This window comes from Muntiacus reevesi, chromosome 18 (genome assembly GCF_963930625.1).
Source record: "Muntiacus reevesi chromosome 18, mMunRee1.1, whole genome shotgun sequence".
Classification (NCBI taxonomy): Eukaryota; Metazoa; Chordata; class Mammalia; order Artiodactyla; family Cervidae; genus Muntiacus; species Muntiacus reevesi.
In genome coordinates, this window is record NC_089266.1 from 14,575,883 (window position 1) to 14,595,024 (window position 19,142).

Below are 19,142 nucleotides of genomic sequence, written 5' to 3' on the forward strand. Positions count from 1 at the left end.
TTTAGAGAAGAGTCAAATTCAGCAAGAAATACTGTACCTCTGAATGATCAATGGGAGGAAGAGGATCAATGATTTTTTTGGAAGGTGCAATTGGATTCCCATCACTATCATATTCCAAATTATCTTCCTCCTCCTCTTGAACCACACCAGCAGTTGGATTCTCTGCCATGTACCGAAAATAAGCTTCCTGCAGGAAAGCACAAGATCATAATCATACCCAAGTATAACAGAATATTTTTGCTTCTGTAATTAGTGCGCACAGCATTACCAGATGACTGCACAATTTACATACCTACCCAGTAAGACAAGACTCTTACTAGCAATGATTCCTTTAACAATAGCAGTATTCAGAGGAACAATCAGAGGAAATGAGACAGTTACTATCATAAAGTGATTTAGCTTGCTTAACAGAAGACTTATAAAACTGTCAGTTCCACAGCCTTCCTGGGGTGGGGTGTCTCCTACCTACCCTGCTGAGAGCTGTGGAACACATGCTGTGGCTTTACCAACCCAACTCTGGAAGCTGACACTGATGAGAAGGGTCACCCACCTAGAAAGGGCTCACTCTGGGTCCCTTCTCTCCATCCCACAACTGAATGGGGAAGAAAGACACTAAAGGACTGTCATTTAACCAATGTTTCATCTTGAAACACAAGAATCACAAACAGAACCCTTAGAAACAGGTCAAAGTTAGGTGTTACTAGAGGTTGTCTGTAGATCCCACACTATTCTACTTCTTGATTTATCAGAATAAACATTAATTTTGGATTAAAAAAAAAAATCACGCTGAGTAAAGCTCATCTTTGTTTTTGATATCGTACTTGACCGAAATTTCCATCTTCAACACAGGGGAAAGCCACATAATTCTTTATATTACCAACTGGTCACACAGGTAGAAAAGGAGCAAATCAAATGACATTCCCTGCTGAACATCAGGAATGGCCATTTCAGTGAAGACAAGTTCTAGCTTGTCCCCAGGACAGACTTTGTGGGGTGAAAGTAAAAGATAGAAATACTGCATAGGAACTCACTTGGTCATCTTCCTCTTCAATGTCATCTCGAATACCCCTGGAAAAACAAGCGGAGAAACAAACTTCCCTGCAAATGTTCCACATACCCAGCTCCATACTTATAGCACATTAGTGTTGAATTCCATACAGGACAGGAACTCTCAACACTAACAGTAACGAAGCAGCAGTAAGCACACTGGAAGCCATCCATTCACCATGTATGTCTGATTTCACACCATAAGCCGCAGTTTGCATTTCTTTTGAATGGGATGATGTGGGACCCCCAGAATCATCAAATATATCAATACTAACGAGAATATAGGGAGTAAAAACTTGTGAAGAGAGATACCCACGGGCCCTAGCCTTGTATATCCCACACAACAAACATAATGCAGTTGTGAAAAGGACTTTGTATTAAAAAACAGAAACAAGAAGAACACCTGCATTTTGTATACACTAAAGATGGTCACAACTGTCTTACTGTGCCCCAGAGTTTTTAGCTCTGAGTAACTGCATTCAGCCAAAATCCTCAGGGACAGAGAGAAAAACTACATCAACTCTTTTTAAAATCTGGAACTAAAACAGTTCACGTGGAGAAGTGGACCTTCACCACTTGCATCTCTCAGGAACTATGAAAAGTATAGTTGCTTAATTCCCACAACCACTGCTTTTTAATCAGACTTTCTGCCTACCCTAGAGCACTTGCTACCCCTAAGGCAAGCAACACCACCAGCGGAGGGCAGCTGGAGGGGACACAACACACGATAAGCCCCCAAGAGAGGGCAGACCCTCCCCCGGCACAGGAGCCTCAGGGAGGGGCTGAGCACTGACTGCCAAGCAGAGGGCAAAGTCCAACCCGCCTTCCTGGGCTTGGCAGCAAAAGCCGTAAGAAAAGTATATTCAGCAAGGGAAAGAGGAGAATTCTCTTTCCTAGAAAACAAAGTATTTCAAGCTCTGACTAGTTGCTAAAGCATGTCACCCTCAAATCAGGTTTTGTGATTTATTAATAATAAACATAGCTTTTTGTATATAATTACTGTTACATCTTAAAAATCAATCACATACGCATAAACCTATATTAGTTATGGGGACAAAACTCAGAAAAATGAACCCAAACTAGTAATGATGCTCTCTTGCTTCCCTGTGTAATTCATTCTTGTGGTTACTAAAAACTATTTACAGTTGAATACCAAAAAGAATGCTTTTTAATTACTGCTAATGCAGTCATCTCTATTACCTACAGAAATATTATTTAAGGTAATAACTTTAAGTCAGGACATTTGTGTAGTTGAATTTTTCTTTATAAACTTTGGGGGAACAGGCTTTGCAATAATGTAGCAATTTTCATGTAACCTTTCTGAAGGAGAAGAAAACAACTTACTTTACGTTTTTTCTTTCTTTGTCCTTTTCTTCAAGCCTCTTCATGTCTCTAGCCGCCTGATCCTAATGAAACAAAAGGCCGTATGGAATCACCAACTAAAAACACTGAAAGGAAAATTTCTTTATAAAGAATTTTTAGATTCAAACAAGCACCATCACAGTTTTAGCTATGCATTTTGACAACTGCAGTTTGATGCAATCAAATTGTTTTTTGACAATTATTTTTTTAGAGAGAAATACCCATGTTCTAAAAACTTGACTATATATGCAGATTCCATAGTTTTTATCTGCAAATATACCATGTGTGGAAAAACTAGCAAAAATGCTTGATTGATCACTTTTTTTTTTTTAAAAGAGTTAATGATATAATTACCAAAGGGGCTAGTAAAAAATGCAGATCTCTGTATCTGGCTCTAGAAAGGTGGTTCTGAGCCTTGGATGATTCTATCCCCTGTGGACATCTGGCAATATCAGGACACATTTTTTGGTTGGCACAACTTGGGGTGGGGGGAGCTGTTACTAACATCCAGTGGGTGAAGGTCACAGATGCCTCTAAACATCCTACAATGCACAGGACAGCCCACCAAAGAATTATCCAGCCCTAAATGCCCTTAGATTGAAAAACCTTGCGCTAAATAAACTGCTGCCATGAAATTAAAAGACGCTTGCTCCCTGGAAGGAAAACTATGACCATATTAAAAAGCAGAGACATCATCTTGCCAACAAAGGTCCATATAGTCAAACCTATGACTTTTCCCATAGTCACGTACAGATGTGAGAGCTGGACCATGAAGAAGGCTGAGCACCCAAGAACTGGTGTTCTGAACTGTGGTGCTGGGGAAGACTCTCAAGAGTCCCTTGGATTGCAAGACCACCAATCAATCCTGCTGGAAATCAACCCTGAATAACCATTGGAAGGACTGACGCTGAACCTCAATACCAGATGGGAAAAGTCGACTCACTGGAAAAGACCCTGATGCTGGGAAAAGCTGAGGGCAGGAGAAGGGGGCAACAGAGGATGAGATGGTTGGAGAGACAGCATCACTGACAATGGACATGAGTTTGAACAAACTCCAAGAGACAGTGAGGGACGGGGAGCCTGGCATGCTGTAGTCCAGGGGTTGCAAAGTCAGACACAACTTAGTGACGGAAAAACAACAAATAAATCTACTAAATCAGAACCCTTTGGGGTGGACTTAAATACATGTAGTTTTTCCATTTTTCATAGGTTATTTTTAAATGGCAAATTGATAATTATTGATCTAAATTAATTCTTTGCTTTATACACATGAAAATCAAGGGTAGAAGAATTAACTACTTTTTGCCAAGGTTAAAACACATTCTGCATAACTGTTTCTTGTTGTAAAGCAATATGAGTTTTTCTGACTTCTTTAATTTGGATTAATGCAATACCTTGGCAACAATACTCTCTCCAAGATCAGATAATATCCATCCCTCTGTCCAAATATCAGCAAAACGCCTTTGGATACTACAGCAAAAAATATCTGGAAGAACGATGTTATATCAAAAAGATTTAACCTCCAAACAGCTTCAACTACTTGAAATTCCAAGCAAGAGAATTTGGACCATTCTTGGATACTCCTATTCAAAAAGGGCTATTCCAGCTTGCACTACCAAAAATTAAATCTAAATTTAAACCTCAAAAATCAAGAGTTGATTTTTATTCTAATTCATCACTAGGGATCTGAAAAAATGATGAGAAACACAGCCCTTTGGGAAACGTTCAGGTGTCACGAAGATTAAAAAAAACCTAAACCAATATGTAATGACATCTCAAACAAAACAAACCATTTATCCCTTGCCTTTACTTCTAGAGAGAATCATTTAACACACTATATTTACAAAATTGCTACCATCTTGCAAAGCACAGGTATGTTCTGAGTAGTTCTGGTAAGCATTATACAGAAATACACAACACAAGAACTCAGATGCTGAATGATACAGCAAAAAGAACATGGGCTTTGGAGTTGAATCCTGGCTCTGCTACTTTTTAGGTATACATTCTTCGGAAAGTAATTTATTCTAAATCAAATGTGGGAAGCCCAAAATACTCAGCAGGTAGCAACTTCACAATGAATGAAGTGAGCCAAGGTAAGGAAAGTTCTAGTCTTCTGACACAGACACGCCCTGCTTGCACTTTAGTAAGCTGTTTTTGTTTAGCTCCTAAGTTGTGTCCAACTCTTTGTGACCCCGTGGACTGCAGTTCTCCAGGCTTCTCTGTCCACAGGGTTTCCCAGGCCAGAATACTGCAGTGGACTGCTATTCCCCTCTCCAGCGGATCTGCCTGACCCAGGAATCAAACCCACATCTCTTGCTTGGCAGACAGATGCTCTACTACTGAGTCACCAGAGGAAGCCCTGAATATTCTAAAGAAGCATGCTCTAATTTTTCTTTTAACACATAGCCCTGAGTTTTACTCTCAGATATTTGACAACAGACCCACGCTCAGGAAAACTACTTCTCCACTATAAGAAAATTACAACACAAATATGATGGCAAAAGGCACTAAGCAACGGCCTCAGTGTCAAGAAGACAATAGGGACTGATGGGTGAAGTAGAAAAAGTCTGCCTTGCCCCAAGCAGGCAGTTACTTTGTCAGCAACAGCCGGTTTTTTGCCACACAAGAATGCAGTCCTAGTCTTGCCACATTTTTCACTTTTCCGGAGACTGATCTTTTAGACAAAAATCTCTGGATTTTTTTTTTTTTTTTTTTTTTTTAGTATCTGGATCTTAAAAATGTTGACTATTTTTAAAAAGCATCGTTTACACCAAACAAAAACACATCTTTAATGGATTCTTTTTCTCCCCTACTTCCTTAGAGGAGAGATGAATTCTGGCTGAAGACTTCAGGTAACAAGTAACTGAGGAATCTAAAAGGACTTTACTTCATAAACAATAAAGTGACAGTTTCTGAGCAAGAGGAGTAATATGACAAGAAACATGCTTCAGTCCAATTACTCTGTAGCTGTACACTACATGAACAGGAGAGCAGAGAGCCTCAAGAAGGGAGAGAATTAATTTAGATCAGGTAAGAGTTAAGGTACAGGGGAAGATGACCATAAAGGAAACAGAAATAGATGCAAGAGATACTGTAAAGACTGACAGAACTGGCAAATGATGAGAGGAAGGCAGCACTATGTTCTGAACAAGAGCCAGTTCTCAGGACTACTAAGCAAGAAAAATTAGATTTGCACCCCAGCTCTGCCACACAGTACCAATGTGGTTTGGAGAAGTGATTTGAATTACCTTAGGGTTCAGTTTTTTTTTATTAGTTAAGAAGTTTTATATAGTTTTTCTGCCTATTCACCTTTGTTATTCTGAGGAATAAATGAAGCAAGTCATGAACATGCTTGATCAGTTACTAGAAAAAAAAAAAAAAAAGAGGGGAATTCCCCGGCAGTCCAGTAGTTAAGACTCTGCCTTCCAATACAGGTGGCACAGGTTCCATCCCTGGCCAGGGAACTAAGATCCCACATACCACACAGCAAAAAAGAAAAAGAGAGAGAGAAAACCCAAATAAGAAATGAAAGAGAAAAAAACCACAACTGATAACAACAACAAGAAAGTTGTAAGAGAATACTATGAACAATTAGATGCCAACAAATTCAATAACCTAGAAGAAATGGACAACTTTCTAGAAACATACAGCCCACTAAAACTGAATGAAGAAGAAACACATAACTTGAACAGACCAAACACTAGAAATTAAATAGAATCTATAATTAAAAAACTCCCTACAAACAGAAGTTCAGGACCAGGTAGCTTCACTGGGGAATTCTACCAAATGTACAAAGAACTTACACTGATCTTTCCCAAACTCTTCCAAAAGACTGAAGAGGAAGGAACACTCCCAAAGGAGTGTTGGGAGTGAAGCCACTATCTATGCAGCCGCTATCACCCTGAAACCAAAACCAGACAAAGCCACTACCAAAAAGTATAGGCCAGCATCTTTGACGAGTATATGTGCTGTGTGCTATGCTCAGTTGCGTCTGACTCTTTATGGCCCCATGGTCTGTAGCCTGCCAGACTCCTCTGTACATGGAATTTTTCAGTCAATTACTGAGTCACTTTTTGCTGTACAGAAGAAATTAACACAACACTGTAAATCAACTACACCTTAATAAAACTGAAAAAAAAAAAGAGGGGCTATTTAAAGGAAGAAATTAAAGCCAATATGGGAATTTTCTTGCAGTCCCGTGGTTAGGACTCTCTGTTTTCACTGTGGAGAGCCAGGGCTCAATCTCAGGTTAAGAAACTAAAATTCCATAAGCTGTTTATCGGAGCCAAAAAAAAAAAAAGTTAAAGGGACCAGGGGGACACACCCATGTAAAAATGGCCAATATGTTTCTAGAAAAGCAGAGCTGAAACTAAAGAGAGACTATGGAACTAAAGATATTAATTTATTCACACAGAAGTTAATTTTGGAAGTGGGTGAGGTCACTAAGGAATGTATAAAGCCTGAAGATAGCACATTAAAATAGAGAACAGTAGGAGAATTATCATGAGAAACTGGAAGAGAATCACAAGAATGACAGATAACAGTCACATGGCTAGGTAAAGTTTTTTTTTTTTGGTGTAATCATATGGTATGATTGTTTTTTAAGAGTTAAAGATACAGAAATACCAATAGATGAAATGATATGTCGGAGATTTACTTTAAATAATGTAAAAGGGGGTGGGAGGTGTCAGATAACGAAAGACTGGCCAAAGCGCTACCTGATAAAGCAGGGTGCAGGGTCTACGGGACTCATCTTATTATTTTACTTTACGTGCTTGAGATTTTTCATAACACAAAGTAATTAAATAGAGAAGTCAGAGACATGGGAGAAAAGAACAAAATACAAAATCACAAAAAGCTAGAGAGAAGAGTTTTAAGGAGGAAGAGGTCACAAGTCTCAATTTCTACAAGGTCACGAACATGGATAAAAAAAATAAATACTAGAGGTACTGAATACAGAATCTGTAACTTTAGCAAATCCCTTAAGTTTAATTATCTTACATAAATATGTATTCAATAAAAGCTAGATTAAGATAATATTCATTCCATTTAAGACTATACCAAGAATTATTAAAATAAAACACACCACACACACACACTTGAGCCACTATGTTCAAGGGTTACAGTTCAAATTCCTAGGCACCAATCTCTGAAAATGCTACAGGGTCATGGAAGTATATTTAAGAAACTATGGAATACAAGAGCAAAATTCTCTCAACAAAGGGCCAATAAACAAATTCTGTCTGAGGACTAAAGCACTAGGTTAATTTGACCTGTTTCTAATGGCTAAAAATGTTAACATAGTTAATACTTGCCTCCACTTCAGCCATGAATGCCTCTAAGGGATCATCATCACTGTCAGAGTCTACTGGCTTGGAATGGAATTGCTGGCGGGTAGGTGAGTTCTCAGCAGGAATGTAAGGTAAATCAACGTTGCTAGAATCTTCTTCCTCATCTTCAAAATATCTGAAAATTAAGATGTATGACTGACAGAGTGAATGTTTAATTTGGGGGTGGGTGAATCTTTAACAAAATTTTTATTATGGTATATGTTACCATTAAGAGATTTTGGTCCTTTGGCTTAGGACCTAATTATTAAGTATCACTTGATATACGCCAAATTCTAATACTGCAAAAAAACCACAGCAGATTCCCCATTTCAGTAGTGTCTGTTAAAAATTACATTTCCAGTTCTGTCAAAAGGGAAGTGTTTCCAATACAAAATTATCAACAGCATATCACTGTTGAATAGATACAGCAAATATTAAAGCATATGATATGGAAAAAACACTTTTGTATGAGATATCAAAAGCCTAGTTTATTCTTCACGACCCTTTAAAAACTTTTAGAGATTAAATTCATAAGGCTAGAGATTTTCTTAAAAAGTTCTGGGCTTTTTTCTGAGAACCAACAAAAAAACTTCTAGAATTGAAAATAAATGCTCAGGAATATAGCCAATATTTTATAACCTTTAAAAATTGTGAATCACTCTGCTGTACACTCAAAACTTATATAACATTGTACATGAACCACAATTCCTCACCATACTAAGTATTCAGAAAACAACTTCGACATCTGGAAAATGTTTCCCTCTAACAGATATCCCAGAAAAGTATATCGATATAGCTATACACTAAAACAAAACAAAAACACTGTTTAGAGCTTACCTCAGAATTAAATGAAAGATTAATACAATAGAATATTAAAGAGATCAAAACTACAGCCTAAACTTCAAAGCATTTCAAGCCTTCATTTTAAAAGCTCTAACCATTACGTGTTATACACACACACACACACACACACACAAATGCATATTTATTTATACGGTAGTTTCATTTAACGTATCCCTGAGCTGGTAAACTGCTTTCTAGAATAATGATCCTGGACTTACTTATGAACTTAATTGCTAAATAATATACCAATTTTTAAAAATGCTGCTAAATACTTTAAAAACTGTGACCCTGAGGGTTAAAAAAAAGAAAAGAACTTAAAATCTATACAGAATTAGAGCTCAAACTTTCAAACCTCAGTTTTTCAACAATCCCCTTATTAGACAATCAAGTTAGAAAAGGTAACTGGTAAATATGGTTCCTGAAAACTGTGAGCAAAAATCTGAGATTTTCCTACCACTATAAGATGTTACAACACAACAGGTTAACAGTTTTAAAGACTTTGGTGTTGAATCAAACTATGTCTCTACCAGTTCTGACAAATGCCTGTGTTTACCAAACAACTTCTATGGTGTAAATAAAAAACTTCAGTAAAGACCATCAAAAGCCATGTAAATTAAATAATTTAATTTTAAATAAAACACTTAGCCATATTTAGGTTTCAATGGCCTCAAATCCGTTTTGGAGCAAGGAAAAATAAAGGACCACACAAGTATTATATTCCTTATGAATATAACATAACGTTACAGTAACAATTGTTACGAGTGAACGTAACAATTTAACCTGTTAGGAACAATGCAATTCAGTGAGATAACCAAAGAAGTCATGTTATCTGAGAAAAAAATGGTTTCTTTGCTTCAATTTTTTTGATGGAATGAATATCTCAAAACCTAACCTTGCTAAATTACCAGATATTATTACCACTTACGCATTTTCTTCATCGAAGTTGGCCCGTTTAGAACCAATTTTGTAGAAAGAAGGGAGCTGTGGTGGAGCCGACTTTCCAAAGCCAGAAGAAGAGCTGGTTGCCCCAAAGGCACTGTGGGACTGTTGTGGGAGCTTCGGTTCCTCCTTCTTTCCAGCACTGATGGCAAAACCTCCAAAGCCAAAGCCCCTCTTGGTGCCGGGGCCACCTTTATTCCAGTTCATGGTGTCAGTGACTGATCTGTTAGGAACAAGACACACATACAAACTTAACTTTATATAAAAAGTAAACAGCCCATTGATGTTTATGTCTCTTCCAATCTTTACCTACAATTTTAAACATTTGCCTCTCAATTAAAATTTTGATTTTGGTACAAAAAAGTTTGGCACAACACTGTAAATCAATTATATTTCAATTAAAAAATTTTTAACTTTGGACTTCAGATATGCAATATGCTAACCTTAATAAAACAGTCACATTTTCTTTTTTTTTTATACACATTTTTTAATTGGGGGAAAATTGCTTTAAAATTGTGTGTAAAATTGTACACAAAATTGCTGGTTTCTGCTGTGCAAAAGGAATCAATCATAATTTTACACACACACACCCCCCTCCATCTTGAGCCCCCTTTCTCTCCGGGAATCAGTTATAATTTTACACACACATACATACCCCTCCCTCTTGAGCTCCCTTCCTCTCCCCCTGAATGGTCACATTTTCTGAAACATGGAAGACATTATAATTCATTTTACTGAGATCTCAATTGGAACAGGAATTTAGTATTCAATATCATACCCTTCAAAAAGATTTGATTGCCAGTTGAATATCTTATTCAGTTAGCCTACTGTTAAAGATTACAAAGAAATTTCCTGAGCATCAATCAAACTCATTTAAAAATAAACTTTTTATCTTATTAGCCTTGGTTTCAAAAAACCATTTTTTAATGACACAAGTTACCTAAGTTTCACAGAATAGCAGAAAACTCAGAAAGCAAAAAAGAACAAAATTTAACACTACCTGACACTCCTCTCCCAAATACACAATTTTGTTGATATATTTTGCTATTTTTTCTATGCATATGTGTGTACACACACACACAGATTTAAGATCAAAACTGAAACCATACTGTACATATTGTTTTCCTGATTTCTTCACCATATGATACACATGACTGTCTGTGTCAGTAAATATATTCCTCTACTTCTGTTTCTGTTTTTTTTAAGTTGCTAAACATATCACATATCTTTGTCCATACTCTTATTTCCTTAGGCTCAATTTTTTTAAAAACACAACTGCTTATCAAAGGGGAATGTGCATTTTAAGTTTCACATTTGTGGAGAAGTGTCCATTATACACTGAGTAACATGATAAGGGCATAAAACAAGGTAGGTGGTATGATTCAATGTAAAAATATGTGTCACCTGTACCAAGATAGCTGGAGGGCTGTTTATCAAAATGTTAATACCAATTATTTTTTACTTTTTTCCTCTGTATTAGTTTATCATTAATAAGAAAAGTTTATATGTTTATAAAAGACTCTGAAGTCAATGTGAAAAGGGTTCCAAAAACTGCTTTTTACAATGGCACTGCTGAAGTGACTAGGACAGGAAAACACGCTCTGCTCTCCGGTGCTATACCCCGCTCACCGGTTCGGTTTTACCGCTGTTACACAGTGCTTAGTTCAGTCTGTTTAGTATTAAATTTGATTTATGCTTTGTCAGTCTCTACCCTTAGTTCCAGTTAGGGGCTGTCTTTACTCATTTTGGACCTTTTGTAGAAAATATTCACGGTTAGGGTAAGCACTTTATAAGTAATAGCTTACTCAAACATAAGTAAGACCATTTCCTGCCTTCTTCTGGAATCCCCTAAGAGGAATCAACATAATTCTAGTGAGATGATATTTAGTTAGAAGATTTACAAGCCAGAAAATTTTAGCATCTGAGAGTACTGTTTAACCAATCTGTGAACCTGGCTTTCCAAGAGCTGTTCCTAAGCAACAAAAATTACAGATTCTGAATTTTAACCTTTTTCCTAGTGTATATAATGCATAATAAGAGGCTAATAATAATTAAGCCATTAAATTATGGATTCTGAATTTTATCCTTTTTCCTTGTGTATATAATGCACAATAAAAGGCTAATAATAAATAAGCCATTGAAAAACGTAGGTAAAGGAAGGATGGAAAAAACAAATGTTGGTAGATTTTAAGAATTACATGAACAATCTCATGGCTTACTGAAAGCCTGTTGTGAAAGTTCAGACATTGTATTGGGTGCTGGGCATTTATCAGTGAAAGATACAGTCTGATTCTCAAGGATTTCAGTGTAGTTTTAGAAAGCTTACAAAAAGAAATGATGTGTAGAGGTATTACACAAAGTGCATTCATCGACAGCCCAGGAGAAGAGTATCCAACCTACCATGAATGGGGGACAAGACAGTTTTTCTGGAGATGACAGTGGTGTTAATTTTTTAAACCCAAAGAGGCATTAGACCAGGGAAGAAGTGTCGGAGAGAGAATTTTAGATCAAAGGCACTGTAAATGCTACCACTGAGGACTGGAAACATTTCAGTGCAGCTAGAGTTCTCTAGGACATTTGGGAAAGTTGCAGGGCACATGGTCCGAAAGACAAACAGGGCCCAGATATAGGGTTGTCATACTATGCTGAGAATACACCATACAAAAATATACTCTGCCAGCTGTAAGGAATCATTAATTTTAAGCAAAAAAGGGGGCATGTTTTGGATCACCATTTTAGAGAGATCAGATGAGAGATGGCACGAAAAGCTGGACACAAGGAAAGTGGTTAGGACATTATTATAAAAAATGTAGATAAAACACATCAAGGTACTACAAAACTAAGGAAGTGGCTATGAGGAAGGGTGGGGTGTAGACCTGATGCTTTACTGAGGTATTTATGAGGAAGAATCAACTGGGGAGAATGACCAATTCAGACGTGGAAGCTGAGGCAGAAGGAAGAGTCTAGAATAATTTTGGAGGATTCTGGCTTTTACGGATTGGGTGAATGATGGTGCCACTAACAGAGATGGAAACCCAGAGGGTGGAGAAGCAGGTGGAAAGTGAGATCAGTTCACAGTACCTATGGGAGCACTCAGGATAGCTGGCAAGTAAGGTCTGTGACTGCAGAGAGAGATCTGTGAAGGAGTTATAGGTCCCACACAAGATATCCGCATCTGAGGTTACTGATGTAGATAAGACAGAGGGCACAGAGCAAGAAGAGACATGTTAGCAGAGGTCCATGCTTAGGAAGGATCAGGGGAAGAGAAGCTCACGTGAAAACTTGACAAAGAACAGAGAGAGAGGGAGGACAGCAGAGAACAGTGATATAGATGGTGAGAAATTTTACAGGCAGAAAGAAATATCCAATGTTAATAACAAAAGAGGAGGGGGGCGTAAGAACTGAAAAGCCCCTGTTGAAGCAGTAGGGAAAAAGTTAAGTGATGATTGGTAAGGGGTAGAGGCTGAAGATAAGGCCAAGAGGAGTACAGATTACTTTCTAGGCTGTTTACCAATGTGAAAAAGAGTGTGAGGTGTTAACTACAGGAATTTTGCTTTTTGTTTAAGGAAAACATCTAACCATATTTATATGTTAAAAAGGAAAGGCCAACACAAATAGAAAAACTGAAGATTGAGGATGACAGGAAAAATCACAGGAACAGGTGTTGCCGAGAGCTGAAGAGAAAAGACCAAAACCTTTAACAAGGAGTAAAGGACACTTCCCCCTAGGCTGAGGACAGGAGAAAAGGATGGGCATAAATTAATCCTACTAAATAACCAAAGGGTTCAAATTACAAGAGAAATAAATCAAATACTTGGTTTTAAAAATTCAACTTCTGCAGACAGGCAAGCAGTGTGACCTTGGGCAGGTGAGAGTTGCTTAATAGCTTAAAAATATGCAACACTTTAACTCTTCCAAGATGTGGGTCAACCAAAAGACGAAGTGCCCCCACACCTTTCACTAGTGTGATCTAGGTCACACTGCCCATGTTCCCCAATTAACTGTCTCCAGCAATGCCGAACAACTGTGCTTTCTCCAACCCACTGACGAGAGCGTCAGCGCCACGTGGGCGAGGGCTTTTCTTGTTTTGTCCAACACAGTACCTTTGGTGCCTGGTCTATACCGTACTCAAAAATTTTTCGTTGAATGGATAAATTTTTCGTCAGGCTCTTCAAAATTCATCCCAGTATCTGTGAAATCCATCATCTCCTATTACTACAAGCCTTGCTATCGAGCCGGCCAGCTGTCCTGATGAAGTCTAAGCCAGGTCACCCTCAGACACCACTGATTCTGACTTTCTTGAACAGTTTGCCTACTAGTCTATGTGTACGGCTACAGTCCTTAACAATCAGAAGTCTGAGGGACTGCAGCAGATAGAAGCAGCACAAGATGGCCAACCTAACCTCTATTTGGTTTTATCTTTTTTTTTTTTAATGAGCCCTCCTCTGCTTAGGTTATAAGTCTATGAAAAGTAATTTGCATTCTCTAGGCAAACACTGGAGAAGAGAAATCTACTCAATAGTTAATAAGGAAGTCAAAACATAGTGAGGATATTAAAAAATTAATGTAGTCCACCATTCATGGGTCTTCTCAAAGCTCCCTTTATAGTGGCTTCTTAAAAAACTAACCATAGAACTATATGATACAGCATTTCCTCTCCTGGGTACATACCCAAGAGAACTGAAAACAGGGACAGACATTTGTTACACCCATGTTCCAAGTAGCATTATTCACAAGACAAAAGGTGGAAGCAACCCAAGTGTGTACAGATGGATGAATAAACTAAATGTGGCAAGATAAATATATAGCAATAGTACTCAATCTTAAAAAGGAAGAAAATTCTGACACATGCTACAACACAGATGAGACTTGAGGACATCAAGTTAAGGAAATAAGCTGGACTTCCCTGGTCGTACAGAGGATAAGAATCTACCCACCAGTGCAGGGGACACAGGTTTGATCCCAGGTCCGGGAAGATCCATATGCCCTGAGGCAACTGAGCCCCTGTGCCTAGAGCCTGGGAACTGCAACAAGAGAAGCCATCCCAACGAGAAACCCACACACAACTAAAGAGTCGCCCTCGCGATTAGAGAAACCAGAGGAAGCCGGGACACAGCAGCGAAGACCTAGTCCAGCAGAAATAAATAAAAGAAATAAGCCCGTCACAAAAGGACAAATATGGTATGATTCCTCTTACATGAGGTACTTAGTCAAACCCAGAGACAAAGTAGAAGGGTGGCTGCCAGGAATTAGGAGGAGAGAGGATGGGGAGTTATTGCTTAATGGGGGGAGAGTTTCAGTTTTCTAACATCAAAGAAGTTCTGTGGACACTATGGTGCTCATGGTAGCAAAACAATGTGGACGTACTTAACATCCGTAAACTGTCCACTTGAAAATGGTTTCGATTTTTCATGTGTTATTTTACAACAGTTTAATAAAAAAAAAAACCACCCTTGAAAATCAAAGAATCAGCATTCAACCACACAGGTATTTTTAGACTGTTATTTTATCTGGTTTATGAGGGAGAATGATGCTGTCCAGACTTCAGTTTCTACTCTAAAATGCAAATATACTTGTGAGATCTCAGCTACATTTTTTCTCTTTAAAAAATAGTGCTTTTTAAAATAAAACATTTACTTTGAAAAGAACTGGCTAATAGAACCATAAGCAAAATGTATGAGCATTTGCTTTAAAGAGAACAATGTGGGCTGGGTCTTAGAAACAACAAACATGTTTTATATAGACCAATAATCACTTTCTGTTATGTGCCTAGTATGGAGGGATAACATCTCTCTCTTCCCTTTACCTACAAGAAGTGAAGGAAATAGCCCTATGAGGTAAAGTATTAAATGAAGTAACAGTGGATCAAAAATAAATAGCAATAAGAGAAAATAAGAATTCCTACCTCTTTTGGCAAGTGTTTGTTAATATTTTGGAACTAGGGAAAGTCACACTCAAAGGCGAGCACTCAAACCTCCTTCAGGGTTTCTCCAGATCCTGACCCCTCACCTTCTGGCCATACACTTCTGATCCTGTCATTCCCTTCAATTCAACAGCTCTCCAGTTACTCAATCAGGCTGGAATGAGACCCTCTGTTATGGCAATGAACTGCTTTACATGCACTCTGGTGAATGCTCTTCCCTCTACCTGCATTCCGTTCCCACCAGATCTCTCATTATATCTATCTACCAAAGTCCTATCCTTCAAAGCTCATCTCAAACACCAACCCCTAGAACTATGACATGAGTATGATTTCCCAGAGAAAAGCTACTTCCTTCATTAAACTCCCGTTCTAGTCTTAAAACACCCAACATCTATTCAAAACTATCTGTGTTCTTTTTCTCTCTCTAGCTCCATGTTACAAGCTCTATGGCTAAAAAAGCAGGCTTATTCTTTTCTCTTTTGTTTTCCAGAGAATACACTCATCATTCATGTTTATTCAACATATAGGAGACCTAGGGAGATTCATAACTTGGCCAACGAGAAAAGTTAAGGAGAGTATCAAGTATCAATACCTACTTGGTCCTGTTTTAGGCACTAAAATGTGATTTAGTAGAAAACCTTAACAGCACAGTAAAGCAGCACAGGCCATGGAGCCAAGCTGCCTACGTTTAAACACTGGCTTTGCCAACTAACTTGATGCGAACTTCACGGACGTTGTTTAGCTTCTCTGGCCTTACTTTCCTCATCTATAGGATGGTGAGACTATCACCTACCTCATAGGGTTGGTGTGAAAAACTGAATTCACACACAAAAATGCACCTGGAATAGAGCTTGGCAAATGGGACACAATGTGTATTAGTTGTCATGCTTATCACTATTATTTTTTTTTCCCAGAAATCAATCTCTCCATTGGTAAATGGAGAATATCAAGTTAAGACTTCTCAAGTTTCTTTCAACTTAAGAGATTCCATACCTTGGTGCCACATGACACTGAAGATGTCAGAGATCATTACAAGTTGACAAATGGGGACAGGCTTCAAAAGAGAGCTAGCACCCAGAAGATGAGTTTTTTTACACGGAAAGATGTAAGCTGACTGGAGAAATATGATGCAAGAAGGAGGAAAGCTAAAAAGGGAGGAAAGCTAGAAACAGCAAAGTCTAGGAAATTCGAAAAAGTGTAGGAACATAAGGAAGATAATTTGGCTAGTTTATGTTTTGAGAAATGGTGGAAAATAAGATATAAATGACTTTAAAAATAGTAGACTAAAAACAACTGATTATAAAATGTTACTTTTTCATTATCATTAACACTGTGTTTTTGAAGTAGGAGAAAGATGTCTAGTGACAGTTGATCACCATCTACTCTAATAATCTGCCTTGAGAAAAACTCACACACTATAAATCTGATTCTTTAGCAAGAATCTGTACAAAACCCAAGAATTTCAACACATTCTTCTAAAGCCAAAATAAGTAAATGCTAGATTACACTTGTTTTAGAAGCATCTCTTTTTTTTCTCTGCTGGCTTAAAGAAACAAAGAGCTGACTACATAAAGATCTGATAAAACTAAAACATAAAGAACTGTACTCTTTCACAAATTGCACTAAATTATTAACAGTGTAGGTCAGATCTTATCATTCCCCTGCTCAAAACTCTGTTTCCATCTCAGGCAGAAGAAAAATGAAATCTTCACAACAGCCTAAAAGGTCCTGGTTGTCTGGTGCTCCCTGCAACGCCTTGTTCCCCTCCCTGACCTTATCTCCTAATAATTCCTCCTTTTGCTCACAGTACTCCAAGCATGCTGGTCTTCTAACTGTTCCTCTAAGAAGCCAGCATTGTCCTCTTCAAGGTCTTCATATTAGCTGGTTCCTGTGCCTGGAAGGATCATTCCTCCAGAAATTAGCTGGGCTCACTCCCTCACCTCCTTATCTAGTATGCTTAAACATCAGCTTGTCTGTAAACACTTCCCTGACCATGCTGCTTAAAAATGCAAAATATCCCCATTCCTCTCTTTAGTTTTATTTTTTTCACCTAAGGCATTAATCATCTTCTAACATACAGTATAATTTATATATTTGTTTTCTCTCTTCCCCTCACTACAACGTTTCATGAGGGTCAGGTCACAAACCAAGAACACTGGTAGGGAACAGGCACACAGAAGTTATCAACAAAAATATTTCTTGAGTGAATGAACTGCAGATTAGGCCATAGTATGTCCCATCTGGGTACAGGAAAATACAATATACACTTTTTTTTCCTTCACCACTTAAAGTCTAAAAATGAATTTTGGTATGAAAGACCTTCCACTGGGCTTGGCTCTGGAAAGTTAAAGTGAATTAAAACAGAATCTCTGCTCTTTAGGAGTTCGGTGATGTGTATACAGAAAATAGATATATACAAAGATCATTCACACACACACAACACACAAACACCAAAATGTATGGGAAACTAGAGGAATCTGAATGACCGCCCAAAGGGGTGAGGGGGCAAAGCTTCCGCTAAGATGATAAGAAAGCTACGATTCCCCCGAACTCTCGATTAGTATGATTGTTCTTCCTTATATTGTTGGTGTGTAAGCTTGCAACTCCATATAAATTATTTACCCACATCAGAAAGGCTCTTTAGCAGGCCGCAGAAAAGTTTTGTGAGGAGGCTGATGCCAGTCAGAGATACACTCAAAGCTACACAAAGATCACCGACTATGCCTTTCACTGTCTTCAGATTTGGCAACTTTGGCCTGGCAGGTCCCCCGATCTGGAGACTAGCATCTGCTAACTGCTGCTGGCTCGGGTCAGAATCCTCCCCGTGCCGATGCCTCCCGGAGCCCAGCACCCTGCAAATCCCTTCCCGGACAGGCGAGCGCCGCCTCCGGAAAGCCGCCAACTGGGCCTCATTAAGAGTTGTGGGAGAAGCGGGCGGGCGACGAGGCTTCGAAAGGCTCCTCGAGTCTTCAGTCCCGCACTCCTACCCCTCCCCGGGCCCCTGCGCCTCGGCTTCCTGGAAGCTCCGCCGACTCTTTGTTAAGACAGGCCGCGGTTCCCTGGCCCTCACTAGGCCCCGCAGTTGCCTGCGGTGCCCCCAAGGGGTTACGGCCCCGCGTCCAGACCCACCTCGCGCAAACCTGCTACTCTGGCTGCAGAGGCAGCTGTTGCTACCGCCGACGCGGAGAGAACCTCACGGCCCGCAGTACGCGCGGTCCAGGCCCCGTCCTGCCGCGCTCCTCCCTCTCCGCCCCCTTCGCTGCCGCCGCCGCCGCCACCGCCTCTTGGCCCGTTGCTGACGGAGGGGGGAGGGGAACAAAACCGGACATGCGCAGTGCGGAGAGCGCGGGCCGAAGGGCGGAGCCTGGTCTACGGCTCCCGGAAGGCGCCGCGGGCTCTGGGCCTCAAGGCTCCCGGATACCTCACAAACGCCTCAGAGCCATACAGCCATTGCTGCTGAATGAGTAGTGTTTATGGCCCGTATAGGGAGTGGGTCTGGGAGTGAAGAAAGTAGTAGTGGCAGGGGACCGCCAAAAAAAAAAAAAATCCCCCAAAAGGGGCTTTAGTGGAAAACACATCCACATGAAATTGCCGATTCCCTAAACTCTGCTCCTTAGCAAATACGACCTGGGCGACATTTCTCCGCGTGCCCCTGGACACGTGGTCTCGTAGAGCATGGTGACTTTTAACTTCCGGAG

General features: G+C 39.3%; 1 protein-coding gene across 2 annotated transcripts in view; it reads right to left on the reverse strand.

Annotated features, from left to right (window-relative positions):
* DDX42 (DEAD-box helicase 42) overlaps nt 1-18,753 on the reverse strand; it is a 34,888-nt gene extending 16,135 nt beyond the window's left edge. Inside the window, exons 1-6 of one of the 2 annotated variants that reach the window (XM_065909333.1) lie at nt 18,574-18,753; nt 9,508-9,744; nt 7,725-7,875; nt 2,392-2,453; nt 1,032-1,068; nt 38-187 (exon numbers count right to left, since the gene is read on the reverse strand). In XM_065909333.1, coding sequence (XP_065765405.1) covers nt 38-187; nt 1,032-1,068; nt 2,392-2,453; nt 7,725-7,875; nt 9,508-9,728 — 621 coding nt within the window. In that variant the 5' untranslated portion in view covers nt 9,729-9,744; nt 18,574-18,753. Of the gene's footprint in view, nt 1-37; nt 188-1,031; nt 1,069-2,391; nt 2,454-7,724; nt 7,876-9,507; nt 9,745-18,573 lie in introns of those variants that run through there. The other variant, XM_065909334.1, reaches the window with a different exon arrangement.
* Nucleotides 18,754-19,142: the final 389 nt, after the last annotated feature.